At 48.9% G+C, this 17,840-nt stretch overlaps 1 protein-coding gene across 1 annotated transcript; it reads right to left on the bottom strand.

Annotated features, from left to right (window-relative positions):
* Positions 1 to 4,707: 4,707 nt before the first annotated feature.
* LOC140420667 (uncharacterized) lies at positions 4,708 to 15,057 on the bottom strand. The gene is made up of 2 exons (XM_072504665.1): positions 14,813 to 15,057; positions 4,708 to 6,779 (listed from the first exon to the last, which is right to left on the bottom strand). Exon 2 carries the CDS (start codon positions 6,430 to 6,432, stop codon positions 5,146 to 5,148), a length of 1,287 nt encoding a protein of 428 aa, XP_072360766.1. The 5' UTR covers positions 6,433 to 6,779; positions 14,813 to 15,057; the 3' UTR covers positions 4,708 to 5,145.
* Positions 15,058 to 17,840: the final 2,783 nt, after the last annotated feature.

Here is a 17,840-nt window from a genome sequence, read left to right on the forward strand (position 1 = left end):
TAGCATTTTCCCTCCTACTGATGTCAGGCTAATGGCTCTGTGGTTCCTGTTTTCTCTCTCCCTCCTTAAATATTGGGGTTACATTTACCACCTTCCAATCTGCAGGAACCATTCCAGAATCTATAGAATACTGAAAGGTGATCACCAATGTATCCACTATCTCCACAGCCGCCTCTTTCAACACTCTGGGATGTAGAGCAGCAGCTTTTGGGGACTCATTAACTTTCAATACCATTAATTTCTCCAGTACTACTTTCTCACGAATACTAATCTCTTTCATTCCCTCGTGCTCACTGGTCCCTTGGTTCTCTGGTGTTTTGGGGACGATTTCTGTATCTTCCTCCGTGAAGACAGACACACATTGTTTAGTTTCTCTGCCATTTCCTTATTCCCCATTATAAACTCTCCTGTCTCTGCCTGGAATGGACCCACATTGGTCTTTGCTAATCTTTTCCTTTTCACATTCCGGTAGGAATTTTTCCTGTTGGTTTTTATGTTTCTCCCCAGTTTGCTCGCATATTCTATTTTCTCTTTATCAGTTTCTTGGTCCTTTGCTGAATTCTAAACCAAGTTCCCAATCCTCAGGCTCACTAATATTTTACCCACTTTGAGTCTCCTCCATTGATCTAATAGAATCTAACTTTTCTTTTTAGCCACGATAGCTTCATTTTGCTGTTTAATTTTTGCTTCTTAAAGGAATCTATATTTTATGTAAATAAAATGCGAGTGGTTGCCTGTCTATTGTCTATCGTCATACAAAGAACAACAAAGAATAAAGGACAGTACAGCACAGGAACAGGCCCTTCGGCCCACCAAGCCTGCTCGGATCATGATGTTTGTCTAAACTAAAACCTTCTGTGCTTCCAGGGTCTGTATCCGTCTATTCCCATCCTATTCATGTATTCGTCAAGATGCCTCTTAAACGTCACTATCGTACCTGCTTCCACCACCTCCTCCGGCAGCGAGTTCCAGGCACTCACCGCATTCGGTGTAAAAAAAACTCCCTCACACATCTCCTCTAAACTTTGCCCCTCGCACCTTAAACCTCTGTCACCTGGTAATTGACTTTTCCAACCTGGGAAAAAGCTTCTGACTATCCACTCTGTCCGTGCCAGTCAATTTTGTAAACTTTTATCAGGTCGTCCCTCAACTCTGTCGCTCGAGTGAAAACAATCAGAGTTTATCCAACCTCTCCTCATAGCTAATAACCTCCAGGCCAGGAAACATCCTGGTAAACCTCCTCTGTACTCTCTCCAAAGCCTCCACATCCTTTTGGTAATGTGGTGACCAGAATTGTAGGCAATATCCACGTGTAGCCTAACTAAGGTTTTGTGCAGCGGCTGCATGACTTGCCAATTTTTATACTCAATGTCCCGACCAATGAAGACAAGCATGCCGTCTGCCTTCTTAGCTCCTTATCCACCTGCGTTGCCACTTTCAGTGATACGTTTATTGTAATTTCCCAATCTACCAGACAACTTGCCCCTCATACCATGGCAGTCTCCTTCTGTGAGAAACACCCAGATAAATTAGGCAAAAGAACCCTGTAACCGCCATAGCCCATCTTCATGGCAACGTGGCTGCTTTGGGAACTAAATATCTTCCAATGTGCAAACACCTTTTCATTCTGCGCTCCTCGTCAAACTTGGAACCAGGTAATCACAACTAGCCTCAAAAATGGTCAGCCCACCGGAGGCAGAGGTGTTAGACCGGTCAGTCCAGCAGAAAGAAACCCTCCAATCATCACCATTCACCAGATGTCAGAATGAACAAAATGCAGTCCTGGATGTCAGTGAGAGCAGAAACAATAACAACGGAGCCAACATCTGTAATTTATTGTGAAATTGTTGGAGTCACAACAGGTGTAATGAATCACAAAACCCTTCCCCACATTGAGAGCAGATGAATGGTCTTTCCCCAGAATTAACTCGCTAGTGTCTCCGGAGATGGGACGGATCATTGAATGTCTCCCCTGCTCAGAGTAGATGAATGGCCTCTTCCAGGTGTTAACTCACTAGGGTTCCTGCAGGGTGTATGGATATCTGAATCCCTTAGAACATAGAACATAGAACAATACAGCGCAGTACAGGCCCTTCGGCCCACGATGTTGCACCGAAACAAAAGCCATCTAACCTACACTATACCATTATCATCCATATGTTTATCCAATAAACTTTTAAATGCCCTTAATGTTGGCGAGTTCACTACTGTAGCAGGTAGGGCATTCCACGGCCTCACTACTCTTTGCGTAAAGAACCTACCCCTGACCTCTGTCCTATATCTATTACCCCTCAGTTTAAGGCTATGTCCCCTCGTGCTAGCCATTTCCATCCGCGGGAGAAGGCTCTCACTGTCCACCCTATCTAACCCTCTGATCATTTTGTATGCCTCTATTAAGTCTCCTCTTAACCTTCTTCTCTCTAACGAAAACAACCTCAAGTCCATCAGCCTTTCCTCATAAGATTTTCCCTCCATACCAGGCAACATCCTGGTAAATCTCCTCTGCACCCGCTCCAAAGCCTCCACGTCCTTCCTATAATGCGGTGACCAGAACTGTACGCAATACTCCAAATGCGGCCGTACCAGAGTTCTGTACAGCTGCAACATGACCTCCTGACTCCGGAACTCAATCCCTCTACCAATAAAGGCCAACACTCCATAGGCCTTCTTCACCACCCTATCAACCTGGGTGGCAACTTTCAGGGATCTATGTACATGGACACCTAGATCCCTCTGCTCATCCACACTTTCAAGAACTTTTCCATTAGCCACATATTCCACATTCCTGTTTTTCCTTCCAAAGTGAATCACCTCACACTTCTCTACATTAAACTCCATTTGCCACCTCTCAGCCCAGCACTGCAGCTTATCTATATCCCTCTGTAACCTGCTACTTCCTTCCTCACTATCGACAACACCACCGACTTTAGTATCGTCTGCAAATTTACTCACCCACCCTTCTGCGCCTTCCTCTAGGTCATTGATAAAAATGACAAACAGCAACGGCCCCAGAACAGATCCTTGTGGTACTCCACTTGTGACAGAACTCCATTCTGAACATTTCCCATCAACCACCACCCTCTGTCTTCTTTCAGCTAGCCAATTTCTGATCCACATCTCTAAATCACCCTCAATCCCCAGCCTCCGTATTTTCTGCAATAGCCTACCGTGGGGAACCTTATCAAACGCTTTGCTGAAATCCATATACACCACATCAACTGCTCTACCCTCGTCTACCTGTTCAGTCACCTTCTCAAAGAACTCGATAAGGTTTGTGAGGCATGACCTACCCTTCACAAAGCCATGCTGACTATCCCTGATCATATTATTCCTATCTAGATGATTATAAATCTTGTCTCTTATAATGCCCTCCAAGACTTTACCCACTACAGACGTGAGGCTCACCGGTCTATAGTTGCCGGGGTTGTCTCTGCTCCCCTTTTTGAACAAAGGGACCACATTTGCTATCCTCCAGTCCTCTGGCACTATTCCTGTATCCAATGATGACATAAAAATCAAAGCCAATGGTCCAGCAATCTCTTCCCTGGCCTCCCAGAGAATCCTAGGATAAATCCCATCAGGCCCCGGGGACTTATCTATTTTCAGCCTGTCCAGAATTGCCAACACCTCTTCCCTACTTACCTCAATGCCATCTAATCTATTTACCTGGAGCTCAGCATTCTCCTCCACAACATTATCTTTTTCCTGAGTGAATACTGACGAAAAATATTCATTTAGTATCTCGCCTATCTCTTCAGACTCTACACACAACTTCCCATCCCTGTCCTTGACTGGTCCTACTCTGTCCCTAGTCATTCGCTTATTCCTGACATACCTATAGAAAGCTTTTGGGTTTTCCTTGATCCTTCCTGCCAAATACTTCTCATGTCCCCTCCTTGCTCGTCTTAGCTCTCTCTTTAGATCCTTCCTCGCTACCTTGTAACTATCCATCGCCCCAACTGAAACTTCACACCTCATCTTCACATAGGCCTCCTTCTTCCTCTTAACAAGAGATTCCACTTCTTTGGTAAACCACGGTTCCCTCGCTCGGCACCTTCCTCCCTGCCTGACCGGTACATACTTATCAAGAACACGCAATAGCTGATCCTTGAACAAGCTCCACTTATCCAGTGTGTCCAAAACTTGCAGCCTACTTCTCCACCTTATCCCCCCCAAGTCACGTCTAATGGCATCATAATTTCCCTTCCCCCAGCTATAACTCTTGCCCTGCGGTGTATACTTATCCCTTTCCATCCTTAACGTAAACGTCACCGAATTGTGGTCACTGTCCCCAAAGTGCTCACCTACCTCCAAATCCAACACCTGGCCTGGTTCATTACCCAAAACCAAATCCAATGTGGCCTCACCTCTTGTTGGCCTGTCAACAAACTGTGTCAGGAAACCCTCCTGCACACACTGAACAAAAAACGACCCATCTAATGTACTCGAACTATATCTTTTCCAGTCAATATTTGGAAAGTTAAAGTCTCCCATAATAACTACCCTGTTACTTTCGCTCATATCCAGGATCATCTTCGCCATCCTTTCCTCTACATCCCTAGAACTATTTGGAGGCCTATAGAAAACTCCCAACAGGGTGACCTCTCCTTTCCTGTTTCTAACCTCAGCCCATACTACCTCGGAAGATGAGTCCCCATCTAGCATCCTCTCCGCCACCGTAATACTGCTCTTGACTAGCAGCGCCACACCTCCCCCTCTTTTGCCTCCTTCCCTGAGCTTACTAAAACACCTAAACCCCGGAACCTGCAACATCCATTCCTGTCCCTGCTCTATCCACGTCTCCGAAATGGCCACAACATCGAAGTCCCAGGTACCAACCCATGCTGCCAGTTCCCCTACCTTGTTTCGTATACTCCTGGCATTGAAGTAGACACACTTCAAACCACCTACCTGAACACTGGCCCCCTCCTCCGACGTCAAATCTGAGCTCCTGACCTCTATACTCTCATTCTCCCTTACCCTAAAACTACAATCCAGGTTCCCATGCCCCTGCTGCATTAGTTTAAACCCCCCCAAAGAGCACTAACAAATCTCCCCCCCAGGATATTTGTGCCCCGCAGGTTCAGATGTAGACCATCCTGTCTGTAGAGGTCCCACCTTCCCCAGAAAGCGCCCCTTCTCTCACTAAGAGCAGGTTAACGCCTTCTCCCCTGTGTGAACTCGCTGGTGTTTCCGCAGGTTGGATAACCAAATGAATCCCTTCTCACACTGAGAACAGGTGAACGGCCTCTCCCCAGTGTGAACCCGCTGGTGTCCCAGCAGGCTCCATGAAGTAGTGAATCCCTTCTCACACTGAGAGCAGGCGAACGGCCTCACCCCAGTGTGAACACGCTGGTGTGTCAGCAGGTTCGATGAAGTAGTGAATCCCTTCTCACACTGAGAGCAGGTGAACGCCTTCTCCCCAGTGTGAACTCGCTGGTGTCTCAGCAGGCCGGATGAAGTAGTGAATCCCTTCTCACACTGAGAGCAGGTGAACAGCCTCTCCCTAGTGTGAACTCGCTGGTGTGTCAGCAGGCCAGATGAAGTAGTGAATCCCTTCTCACACTGAGAGCAGGTGAACGGCCTCTCCCCAGTGTGAACTCGCTGGTGTGCCAGCAGTCCCGCTGAAGTAGTTAATCCCTTCTCACACTGAGAGCAGGTGAACGCCTTCTCCCCAGTGTGAACTCGCTGGTGTGTCAGCAGGCCGGATGAAGTAGTGAATCCCTTCTCACACTGAGAGCAGGTGAATGGCCTCTCCCCAGTGTGAACTCGCTGGTGTGTCAGCAGGCCGGATGAAGTAGTGAATCCCTTCTCACACTGAGAGCAGGTGAACGGCCTCTCCCCAGTGTGAAGTCGCTGGTGTGTCAGCAGGCCGGATGAAGTAGTGAATCCCTTCTCACACTGAGAGCAGGTGAACGGCCTCTCCCCAATGTGAACTCGCTGGTGTGTCCGCAGGTCGGATAACTGAGTGAATCCTTTCTGACACTTAGAGCAGGTGAACCGCCTCGCCCCAGTGTGAACTCGCTGATGTCTCTGCAGGACGGATAACCGAGTGAATCCCTTCTGACACTGAGAGCAGGTGAACGGCCTCTCCCCAGTGTGAACTCGCTTATGTGCCAGCAGTCCCGATGAAGTAGTGAATCTCTTCTCACACTGAGAGCAGGTGAACGGCCTCTCCCCAGTGTGAACTCGCTGGTGTGTCAGCAGGGTGGATAACTGAGTGAATCCCTTTTCACACTGAGAGCAGGTGAACGGCCTCTCCCCAGTGTGAACTCGCTGATGTTTCCGCAGGTCGGATAACTGAGCGAATCCCCTCTCACACACAGAGCACGTGAACGGCCTCTCCCCAGTGTGAATGCGCCGATGAACTTCCAGCTCAGATGGGACCCTGAATCCCTTCCCACAGTCCCCACATTTCCACCGTTTCTCCATGTTTTGGGTATCCTCGTGTCTCTCCAGGTTTGCCGATCAGTTGAAGCCTCGTCCACACACAACACGTGTACAGTCTCTGTCCGCTGTGAATGGTGAGATGTTTTTTCAGGCTGCGTAACTGGTTAAAGCTCTTTCCACAGTCAGTGCCCTGGAACACACTCACTCGGGTGTGTGTGTCTCGGGGCTTTTCCAGTCACACTGATGTTTTGGAGCCGACAGAAAAGACAAACATTTCTCCTTCTAGATTCAAAGTCCGGTGATATTCAGTTTCAAGGAATTGAGAGAGTCAGTCAGATTGAGATGTGACGTTTGAGATTTCTGTCTGTAATTCCTCCTCTTCTAATATCCTGTAAAAACAATTTACAAAAGTTACTTTTCTTCTCCTCATTTTGGAGAAGGTTTCCTGAGGGTAACGACAGTCTGGCCGTGAGGTTAATCCTCCGGGTCCTCAGTCTTATTGAGGAATGTCCCCTTGGGTCTATTGTGGTGGTGATTCTTTTGTATTTTTGTTATTCTGGGAGGGTTTATGTGTTGTTGACTTTATCCTACTCTGGTACAGACGGGGCTTTTATCTGTGAAAGGAGCAATTTGGAGAAACTTTGGTGCCTCTGGTGTAAAGTGAGTTGGAGGAGGGGGTAATGGCACACGCACGATTGTGGTGTGAAAATCTGTTCCTGTTCTCTCTTGTCGCCTAACTAATGGCAGCAGTTAATCTGCAAATTTTCTCAGGGAATGTACGGGGCATCCATCACCCTATCAGAAGGAAAAATATCCTCTCCTTTCGAAAGGAGAAAGTCGACATCGCTTTATTACAGGAAACCCATCTGGATTATGAGGAACACTTTAAATTGAGGCGGGATTGGATGGGGAAGTTTTTTTCACCTCTTTTTCATCCAGTAACAGACTTGTGGCAATGCTTATTATACACTATCCAAGCAGTCAGGGTAACTCTGCCGATTACAATGTGCATGTCAATTTCCTTTGTGCCGGTCCCCCCATCTCCCGTCCCTCCCCTCCGCCCCCTTCACTCGTCGTTTCTGGGTCCTTTCCTGGGCCCTTCACTGTACAATGGGAGTTATCTATTATTTACAAGTGCGCGGTGCACCCCCCCCCCCCCCCCCCCCCCCACCCATTGATGGGCCTCCCCCTTCCACCCCGCGCACTCCCTGTCCTGTTTTAAACCTTCCCTTGGGGGGTTCCTCCTCTTGTGTTTTTGTTCTCGGCTCTCTGGTCTCTGTGTCAGTTGGTTTCTGGTTCTCCCACCTTGTCCCAGTAGCCCCCCCCACCTCTTTTCCTGCCTGCTCCCTGTGATCCCGTTGGCCCCCGTACACCCACCTCCCTCCCCAGTGTTCCATTGGCCGCTGGCTTCAAACAGGTCCTGGAACAAGTTGGTGAATGGCCTCCACACTTTGTGGGAACCATCCTCTGACCCTCGGACGGTGAGCTTGATCTTCACCAGGTGGAGAAATTCCGATAGGCCTGCCAGCCAGTCTGCAGCTGTGGGTGCAGCTCGGCTTCACCAGCCGAGCAGGATTCTCCAGCGGCCGATTAGAGAAGCAAAGGCAAGGGCGTCCACCCTCTTCCCCATGAGTAGTTCTGTCTGGTCCGATACCCCGAAGACTGCCATTTGTGGGCACGGCTCCACCTTCATAACCATGGACATTGCCTCTAAATAGGCTGTGCAGAATTCGACAAGTCTGGGACATACCCTGAACATGTGGGCATGGTTTGCCGGGCCCCGCTGGCACCATTCACATTTGTCCTCCATCTCCGAGAAGAACCTGCTCATTCGGGTTAGTGTCAGGTATGCTCTGTGCACAACATTCAGCTGCATGAAGCTTAGCCTTGCGGAGGAGAAGGTGGAGTTGGTCCCGTTCAGTGCTTCGCTCCAGAGACCCCACCCTATTTCCGTCCCTCGCTCTTCTGCCCATTTTTCCTGGGTTTCGTCAAGTAAGGAGCGCATCCTTATTAAGAGTTGTCCGTACAGGTCCCCACAGTTTCCCTTCCCCAGACTGTCTGCGTCCAGTAACTCCTCTTGCATTGTGCTTCTCAGGGTTTCTGGGTGTGCTGGTGTCTCCTTGCAGAGAAAGTGTTTGACCTGGAGCTCATCCCTGTTTGGTAGGTTCAGTCTCTCCATCAGCTCCTCTAAGGTCGCTAGTCTATTTCCCGTGTAAAAGTCCCTAACCATCAGTGTTCCCCCACCCTGTCTCTACCTCTTGAAGGTGGTGTTGAGAATGGCTGGTGCAAACTTATGGTTGCTGCAGATGGGGGCCATGATGGACACATCGGTCAGACTGAAATGCTGCCACATCTGGTTCCAGGTTCTCAGGGTAGCTGCCACCACTGGACTGGTGCTGCCGGGGATGGGAGTGTTGCCCTGGCGAGGGCCCGGAGGGTCATTCCTGTACATGAGGACTCGTCCATCATCACCCATTCCATGTCTGGGCCCTTTACCCATCTCCTCACTCTTTCGGCCGTGGCTGCCCAGTGATAGTATTGCAAGTTCGGGAGGGCCAGGCCTCCCATGTTTCTTCTCCATTGTAGTACTGTTTAAGGGATTTGGGAATTCTTGCCCCTCCGCACAAACGCCATAATCACCTTATCTATTGAATGGAAAAAGGCCTTGGGGATGTAGATCGGTAAGGATCTAAACAGGAAGAGGAACCTGGGCAGTACGTTCACCTTGATCATCTGCATCCTCCCCGCCAGGGAAAGCAGGAATCCATCCCATCTCTGTGGGTCGTTTTTGACTTCCTCCGCCAGACTGGTCAGCTTCCACTTGTGGATCCGTGTCCACTCGTGGGAAACCTGGATCTCCAGGTAGCGGGATTTGTTTTGGGCTATTTTAACTGGGAGGCCCTCCAGCTCTGCCCCTCCCCCTCACCGGGAAATCTTTGTTTTTGCCCAGGTTGGGTTTGTGGCCCAAGAAGATTCCGAACTCTCTCCGGGGAGGAGGGGGTCCTCGGAGGCGTACAGTCCCCGGTAGAAGGCCTTGAACGCTTGGTTGACCTTTTTTGGTTGGGCTACGGGACGGCTATGGTTGGGCGGCACGGTAGCACAGTGGTCAGCAATTTTGCTTCACAGCGCCAGGGTCCCAGGTTCGATTCCCGTCACTGTCTGTGTGGAGTCTGCACGTTCTCCCCATGTCTGCGCGGGTTTCCTCCGGGAGCTCCGGTTTCCTCCCACAAGTCCCGAAAGGCATACTGTTAGGTGAATTGGACATTCTGAATTCTCCCTCAGTGTACCCGAACAGGTGCCGGAGTGTGGCGACTAGGGTATTTTCACACTAACTTCATTGCTGTGTTAATGTAAGCCTACTTGTGACAATTATAAAAATTATTCTACCAGTCTGCCTCTGTTATCCTTTACCTGGGCTATTTCCCTAGTGGCTGCCTTCTTTCTCAGCTGGTGAACCAGCAGGCGGCTAGCCCTCTGTGCTCATAAAAGGTCCCCCGTGCCTGGTGGAGTTGGTCACTGCTTTCCTGGTGGGGAGCAGGTCAAAGTTCTTTTGCAGCTTCTTCCTCTCCAGCAGAAGCTCTATGGTCAGGGCCTCGGAGTATCGTCTGTCAACCTCCAGAATGGAGTTGATCAGTTGCTGCCTAACCGCTCTCTCTTCCCTGTCTCTACGAGCCTTTTGGCGATTATTTTTCCCCGAATCACAGCCTTCAGTGCCTCCCAGAATGTGGAAGGTGAGACTTCCCCGTTCTGGCTGTTAGTGATGTACTTGCCGATGGCCGGTGATGTTTTCTGGCAGAAGACCTTGTCGGCCAAGAGGGCCGTGTCCAACCTCCATGTGGGGCATTGGGTTTGTCCCGTCTCCAACCTCACATCCATGTAATGTGGAGCGTGGTCTGAGATTACAATCATGGATTATTCCGCTCTAGCTATTTCTGGAAGTACCGATTTCCCCACAACAAAGAAGCCGATGCGAGTGTAAATCTTGTGTACTGGTGAGAAGAACGAGAATTCCTTCTCATCCGGGTGTAAGAATTGCCAGGGATCTACTGCCCCCGTCTGCTCCATGAACCGCCAGGGATCCACTGCCCCCATCTGCTCCATGAACGTTCCCAGTTCCCTCGCTGTGCCTGTCATTTTCCCTGTTCTGGGATTGATCTGTCAGTAAATGGATCCTGCAAACAGGTGTGAAGTTCCCCCGCTCATGATCAGACCGTATCCCCCCCTCTTCTATCTCCCTCCCAGCCCACTGTATCCCCCCTCTTCTATTCTGCCCCCCACCCCACCGTATCCCCCTCCTCTATCCTCTCTTTCTCCCCCCCCACACACACAGACGCTCTCTTCCCAGTGGGAGATGTGCCACGGGCCCTCTCTCTCCCGTACTTCCTGGCACGAGCTTTCCTGCTGGTGTGGCCCCCCCCCCCCTCCCCCCACCCAGGATCGATCTGACCCCCATCCTACACCCGCTCTGCTTGTGTCCCTGCTGCCTCCTCCTCACCCTCTCCTGCGCTCTGCTGACCTCGCCCCCTCCCTCCTATGAGCTGGCTCCCCTGTTCATTGCGAGGTGACGCCCTGTCGATGTCTGGCGGTTTGGGGAAGCTGTCCCTCCCAATCAGATTGCCCAGCATTTGGGCCACGTAGTCGATTGGGGCCGCCGACCCGCTTGCTCGCCGCTCCTGTCCCTTGCTGCAGTTTGTGACCCTGCAGCCTTTCGAGCTGTTGCTTCCTAGCATTTTGTTGTCCGCACTATTGTTGAGGGTGAGGGGATGTTGAAGTCTGATTTTGCGGCTAAATTCGGCCGACAGTGCCTATTTTTCTGTTGTATGGAGGAGAGCCACCTGATGTGTGACTGCTCAGCACATCCCCGTCACAAGTTCCCTCTCTTTTGAATGTTGACTTGAAACTGCGATCTTATGTTTTGGCAATAAGGCTGGAGGACATCCTTCCGACAATCGTGCGGGAGGACCAGACTGGGTTTATACGGGGAAGATTTTCCAGTAACAACGTTGGAAGGTTGCTGAATTTGATTCAGGCTGTTCAGAAATATGCATTGGATGGGCTGGTGATCTCCTTCAATGCATAGAAAGCTTTTGCTTGAGTTGAGTGGAATTATCTGGTGTATCCGCTGCGAGGCTTCGGGTTGGGTGAGGATTATATTGAGTGGATTCAATTGTTACATCACAAACCGGCAGCGGCGGTGCTCACCAATGGTTTGCGGGCATCGAATTTTCAGCTTCAGAGAGGGACTAGACAGGGCTGCCCTCTGTCCCCCTTGTCCACTGAGCCAATGCCAGAGGCTATCAGATCGGAGTCTCTGATATCGGGACTGGGGGGTGGGGTGAGGCAGCACAAGATCACTGTGTGTGCAGATGACGGGCTGCTGTTTGTGTTGAACCCGTGTTTCAGTCCTGGACATTACTGGAGTAGTGGATAGATTTTTTAAAAAGTATTTTCATTCAGATTTTAACATTTGCAACACATAACATTACAAAGTAAAACCAACACAAAACCCCTAAACCCACCCCAACTCCCTAACCAAACTCTTCACCTCCCTCCCCTCCCACCTAGCAGTTCCTTTAAATTATAGAACATAGAATCCGTACAGTGCAGAAGGAGGGCATTCAGCCCATCGAGTCTGCACCGGCTCTTTGAAAGAGCACCCTACATAAGCCCATGTCTCCACCCTATCCCTGTAACCCATTAACCCCACCTACCCTTTAATGTAAGCCTACAAAGCCTCCGTTTCCCTGCTCCAACCCCACACGTACTCTGCGTTCGCCGCCCAATAATAGTATAACAGGTTCAGCAGGGCCAAGCCCCCTGACTGTCGCCCTCTCTGAATCACCGTCTTCCGAATCCTTGCCACCTTGTCTGCCCACACAAACGATTAAACCAACCAATCCACCCCCATAAAGACCAATTTTGGCAAAAAGACCATTAGGCACCGAGATAAAAATAAAAACCACAAAATGTTCATCTTAACCAGCTGTACCCGATTGTGGATAGATTTAGTTCCTTCTCTGGTTATAAGATGAATTTTACTGAGTCAGAGGCCATGCTGGTGAGGGGAGGGGGGGTGTTGAAGGGTAAGCCCCCTCCTCTTGCTAAGTTCCCAATCAGATGCTCCCCCCTTGGGATTTAAATATCTGGGAATATCAATGACCCCCCCCCCTTTTCAGACAGCTACATGGGGCCAACTGTCCACAGCTGATGGTGACTATTAGGTGGGACCTTGCCCGGTGGTCGGCTCTTCCGATTTCATGGCGAGGGAGGATCACCTTCGTTAAAATGAATGTGTTGCCCAGACTGCTGTACCCTCTGCAGATGCTGCCTATGCTGCTGTCAACCATGGTCATTCAGGAAACTAATGGAATGATTAGTACATTTATCTGGAATAAAAATAAACCTCACCTCAACTTAGTTAAGCTCCAGTCACCAGGAGCTAAAGGTGGGGGTCTCCGGAATATCAGGCTTTACCAATTGGCCTCTCATCTTAGTTTCACACGGAATTTGGTTACGATAGACCCAACATCCATCAGGCTCGATATGGAAGCAGGCCAATCAGTTCTCCCTCTATCCAAAACTGGCACAGATTGATTACAGAATGTATTCCATTGCAATTGTAATGTCTGTACTTCATTCTAAGTCTGATGCATTTGTTAAATAATGAGACCCCTGTCTCAAATATATGTGCTCCAATTTGACAGACTTGCTCCTCCAGGGATTTCCATCAGTGAATTCAATTCAACTGAGCCCAGAGTAGGGCACAGTGGTTGGCACAGAGCCAGGGAACCAGGTTTGATTCCTTGAATGCCTATCTGTGTGGACATGGACATTCGCCCTGTGTCTGTGTGGGTTGCCTCTGGGTGCTCCAGTTTCCTCCCACAGTCCAAAGATGTGCAGGTTAAGTGGATTGGTCATGCTAAATTGCCCCTTAGTGTCCAAAGATGTTAGGTTAGGTGGGTTGACGATGATCAATGCACCGGATTATGGGGATAGGGTGGGGAGTCTGCCTCGGTGAGTGCATTTTCTGAGGGTCAGTGCAGACTTGAAGAAGCGAATAGCCTCCTTCTGCACTATAGAGATTCTGTGTCATCTATGTTATTTTAATTCAACTATGCTGTTAGTCTGTTTTGGGGTGTGCATTGGTATCCTTCTGTTTTTATATAATCTTACCCTCTTTCCCCACTCACTCTGTTTACCGGTTGTTCAATTAATCTGGCATTTCATATAGCGGCTCTGGTCCCTAAAATATCCTGCTACAAATTAATTCTGCAATGTGTTGCTTGTATTTATGCAGCAATATCAGTTGTTCTACACTGTACCCATTTTCCATCAATTTTTCTGTTAGTCTGTTGCATTCATTATTTTTAAAAGTTTTTAAAAATAACAAAAGAAATATTAAAAATCTGTCCAACTCATCCATGAATATATTCATGATGTGGAGATGCCGGCGTTGGACTGGGGTGAGCACAGTACGAAGTCTTACAACACCAGGTTAAAGTCCAACAGGTTTGTTTCGATGTCACTAGCTTTCGGAGCGCTGCTCCTTCCTCAGGTGAATGAAGAGGTATGTTCCAGAAACACATATATAGACAAATTCAAAGATGCCAAACAATACCAGGAATGCGACCATTAGCAGGTGATTAAATCTTTACAGATCCAGAGATGGGGTAACCCCAGGTTAAATTCACACCTCTTTAACCTGGGGTTACCCCATCTCTGGATCTGTAAAGATTTAATCACCTGCTAATGGTCGCATTCCAAGCATTGTTTGGCATCTTTGAATTTGTCTATCTATGTGTTTCTGGAACATACCTCTTCATTCACCTGAGGAAGGAGCAGCGCTCCGAAAGCTAGTGACATCGAAACAAACCTGTTGGACTTTAACCTGGTGTTGTAAGACTTCGTAATGAATATATTCATTGACTCTCAAACTCCACTGGTCCATGTGGAAGAGAAATCCAGAAACTAACAACCCACTGAGGGAAGAGATGACTGGAAATATATAACATAGCTACAGCACAATATTACACAACTGGAGTTAATAATAAATGTACTTTATTACAGACCATATGTAATATATCTAATCTGTACCATTTAAAAATACTAGACATATCTCTGTCTGATATTAATTTACTGACCCCTTAAATGTCAGCCATCTCCAGGGGAAACCAGCCCTTTAATTGTGAGCATTGGGAAAGAGACCATCCTTTTAGCCAGACAAATAAATGTGTCGAGCTGAGGGAACAAAGGATGTCAATGTCTTTAAGAGAGAGAGAGAGAGAGAGACCTGGGCCAAGCTTTGCAGAGTCTGCACCCTCCCTGGATTCACTTCCTTTCCCTTCCGTTGCTGCAAGTGACCAATTGAAGGTGAGAACGAGAAAAGAAATGGAAAGGGGGAGAAAGGAAAGTTTTTACTCACAGATGTTGGAGACACAGGAGGAAGTTTCACTTCCAATGCCCGCTTTGTGACGTCACGAGAACCCGATCTGAATCAACCAATAAGAATCACTCTGTTCAACAGACGTTTTCGGGTCTCAGTGCGCAGACTCGGCACGCGGACACGGGAGCGCCGAAGCCCCACCCCCACCAGTTTTCCCCTGTACCTCGTCGAGACAAAGGTTTCCAAAAAACCGGCTGATGGATGCAGCCAGATCGAGAAGCAACTCGCTGAGCTCCCCCTGGCCCGGGACTGCGCATGTCCCAAGGAAGAGGGGAAGTTGCGTATGTGCAGGGGAGAGCCCGCCTCCTGACCTTCTGAGGTTTTGATCATTGGAAAGAGTTGTGGGACCGGAAGGACTCTCGTCCTCCAGCCAATCAGCGCGCGGGCTTTGTGTGAATGAAGATTGAGCTTCACACAGACTGAAACGTCCTCATGTCTCCAATATCTGTCAGTAAAACACTTTCTTTTCTCCCCCTTTCCATTTCTTTTCTCATTCTGACCTTCAATTGGTCACTTGCAGCAACTGAAGGGAAAGGAAGTGAATCCAGGGAGGGTGCAGACTCTGCAAAGCTTGGCCCAGGTCTCTCTCTCTCTCAAAGACATTGACATCCTTTGCTCCCTCAGCTTGACACATGTATTTGGCTAAAAGGATGGTCTCTTTCTGAATGCTCACAATTGAAGGGTTCTTTTCCCCAGGAGATGGCTGACAGTTAAGGGGGCAGTAAATTAATATCAGAAATAACGAGAAATGTCCAGTGTAGTTATATGGCACAGAGCAGATATATTATTGATAGTTCTGCAATAAAGTACATTTATTATCATCCCATTTTCTCCAAATGAAATGTGTTTCAATGGGTACCCGCATGGGTCCTAGCTACGCTTGCCTAACACAAGACCCTGCTTCCATACCCGCATGTCTACCCTTGTCTTCTGCAGTGTTGCAGTGAAGCTCAATGCAAACTGGAGGAACAACATCTCATCTTCCGGTTAGGCACGCTAATTCCTTCCAGTCTCAACATCGAATTCAACAACTTCAGATGATCAGCTCTACCCCACCTCGACCCATTTGTTTTCATCCCATTTCATTTTAACTGTCTTTTACCATTTATTTCTCTCTTGCCTTTCTTTATATATATTTACCCCCCATCTTCTCCACGTTTCCTTACTTTCTCCCCTTTGCTTCCCACCTTCCCCTCCCCCCACATCTACAACTTCATAGTTTACCCTCTGATGTTAATTTCTCTGCAGTTTGGCCTTTCACACCTTTTGTTCTCTCTGGGGACTGCCATTAGCACTCCCCTTGCGTTATGTGGCTATTGGCACCTCGTTTCCCTTGGTTTCTGTGGCTATGACTCATCTTTCATTCTCACTCCACAATATAAATATTTCCCACTTTCTCTGTCTTTTAGCTTTGACAAAGGGTCATCTGGACTCAACGTTAGCTCTTTTCACTCCCTACAGATGCTGCCAGACCTGTTGAGATTTTCCAGCATTTTCTCTTTGGTTTATTATCATTTCTTGTCTTGTAATATTGTTCTGTAGCTATGTTATATATTCCTAGTCATCTCTGCCCTCAGAAGGTCGTTAGTCTCTGGAATTCTTATCCATAGTGACCAGTGGAGGCGGGGAGGGTCATTGAATGTTTTTTACGGATAAATTGGACAGATTGTTTTAAATCTGTTTATTATTATATTTTTAAAAAATATTTTTTTAAGCATAACCACAACAGAGTAACAGTAAAATTGGTGGGAAATGGGTACAGAGCAGAACAAGAGCTATTGCCAGCAACAATACAACAACATTTTGCAATAGAACAACCAGATAACAAGTTAACATCGTGGGCGCGATTTTCCGAAGAGGAAACAAAGTCCCCTAGCAAGCACGTTTAGCTGCGTGTTTCATGCCACTCTCAGCGCTGAGAAACACATGGCTATTCAACGTGACACGCATTGTATAGAGGACCGGAATGGGGACGCACAGCCAAGGCTGCACTTAACCCATTTTTCTACTGTGAGGAGCTTCGCTGGCCGGAACTCCCCAGTTTAGCGAGAGATGGTGAGGCCATTTTTAAATGATGTCTAAATCTCCAAGGCTCCAGAAACGAGCCCTGACCTCCCGACCCCACCCCCTCCAGCCCGATCGCACTATGGAAGGGTCGCCAGCCACCCGAACCCCTCTCAAGACACACGCTGGGCACCCCCTGCCCGATCACATGCACATGCAAAAAATGCCAGCCTGGCAGTGCCAGGCCAGCACCCAAGTGGCACTGCCAAGGGCCAGGCTGACCTTTGTCACCGTGAACATTGTCCTCTTATTTCGCAAAATGACCCTGGTCCTCGTCCCATAGCAGGAATGGTAGGTCTGTCCCACCCAGCCCTTCCTTAACCGCAGCCGGTCCTTCTCCCTCAGATGTGTCTCTCGGAGGAAGACTACGTCGGCTTTCATGCTTTTCAGGTGGATGGAGACTCTGGATCTTTTTACTGGGCCGTTAAGTCCCCCAACGTTCCAGGTGACTATTTTGTCCCCCCGTTCCTGTGGGATCAAACATACTTACCTGGTGGTCGGGCCCCTGCGCTCCGGGGTTTCCCTTTTCCAGAGGACATCCAACATGGCCGCCAACTGTGTGTACACCATGTGGGTGAGCCCCTGCTCTCCAAGGTTTTCCTTTGTTCAGGGACCCTCCAAAGTGGTTGCTTGCAGAGCCATTTTGTTCCAAGTCGCCACATGTGGCCTGTTGTAGCCGGTCTAATGCCTTCCATCTTTCTACACCTATTTCTCCCTTCCGGTCTTCTTCCCTCCACCCCCGCACCCCCCCCCCCCCCCCCCCCCGGTCTTCTCACCCGCACACACCCACCTCTATTCCGTAGCTAAACCTTCCCCCTCCCTGCTGTTTTCTCCCCTGATTATCCCTCCGTGCCCGTTATCTGCCCGACCCCACCCTGGGGCCAGGTGGCTTCCCCCTCCGCAGCCTCTCTCTCCTGCATGAATCCCGGTGCTAGCTACCTCA

Source organism: Scyliorhinus torazame, chromosome 5, assembly GCF_047496885.1.
Source record: "Scyliorhinus torazame isolate Kashiwa2021f chromosome 5, sScyTor2.1, whole genome shotgun sequence".
Taxonomy (NCBI): Eukaryota; Metazoa; Chordata; class Chondrichthyes; order Carcharhiniformes; family Scyliorhinidae; genus Scyliorhinus; species Scyliorhinus torazame.

What these genes read in the sequence shown, in the direction of transcription:
- LOC140420667 (XM_072504665.1), bottom strand. Translation starts at nt 6,432, where the DNA reads ATGGAGAAACGGTGGAAATGTGGGGACTGTGGGAAGGGATTCAGGGTC.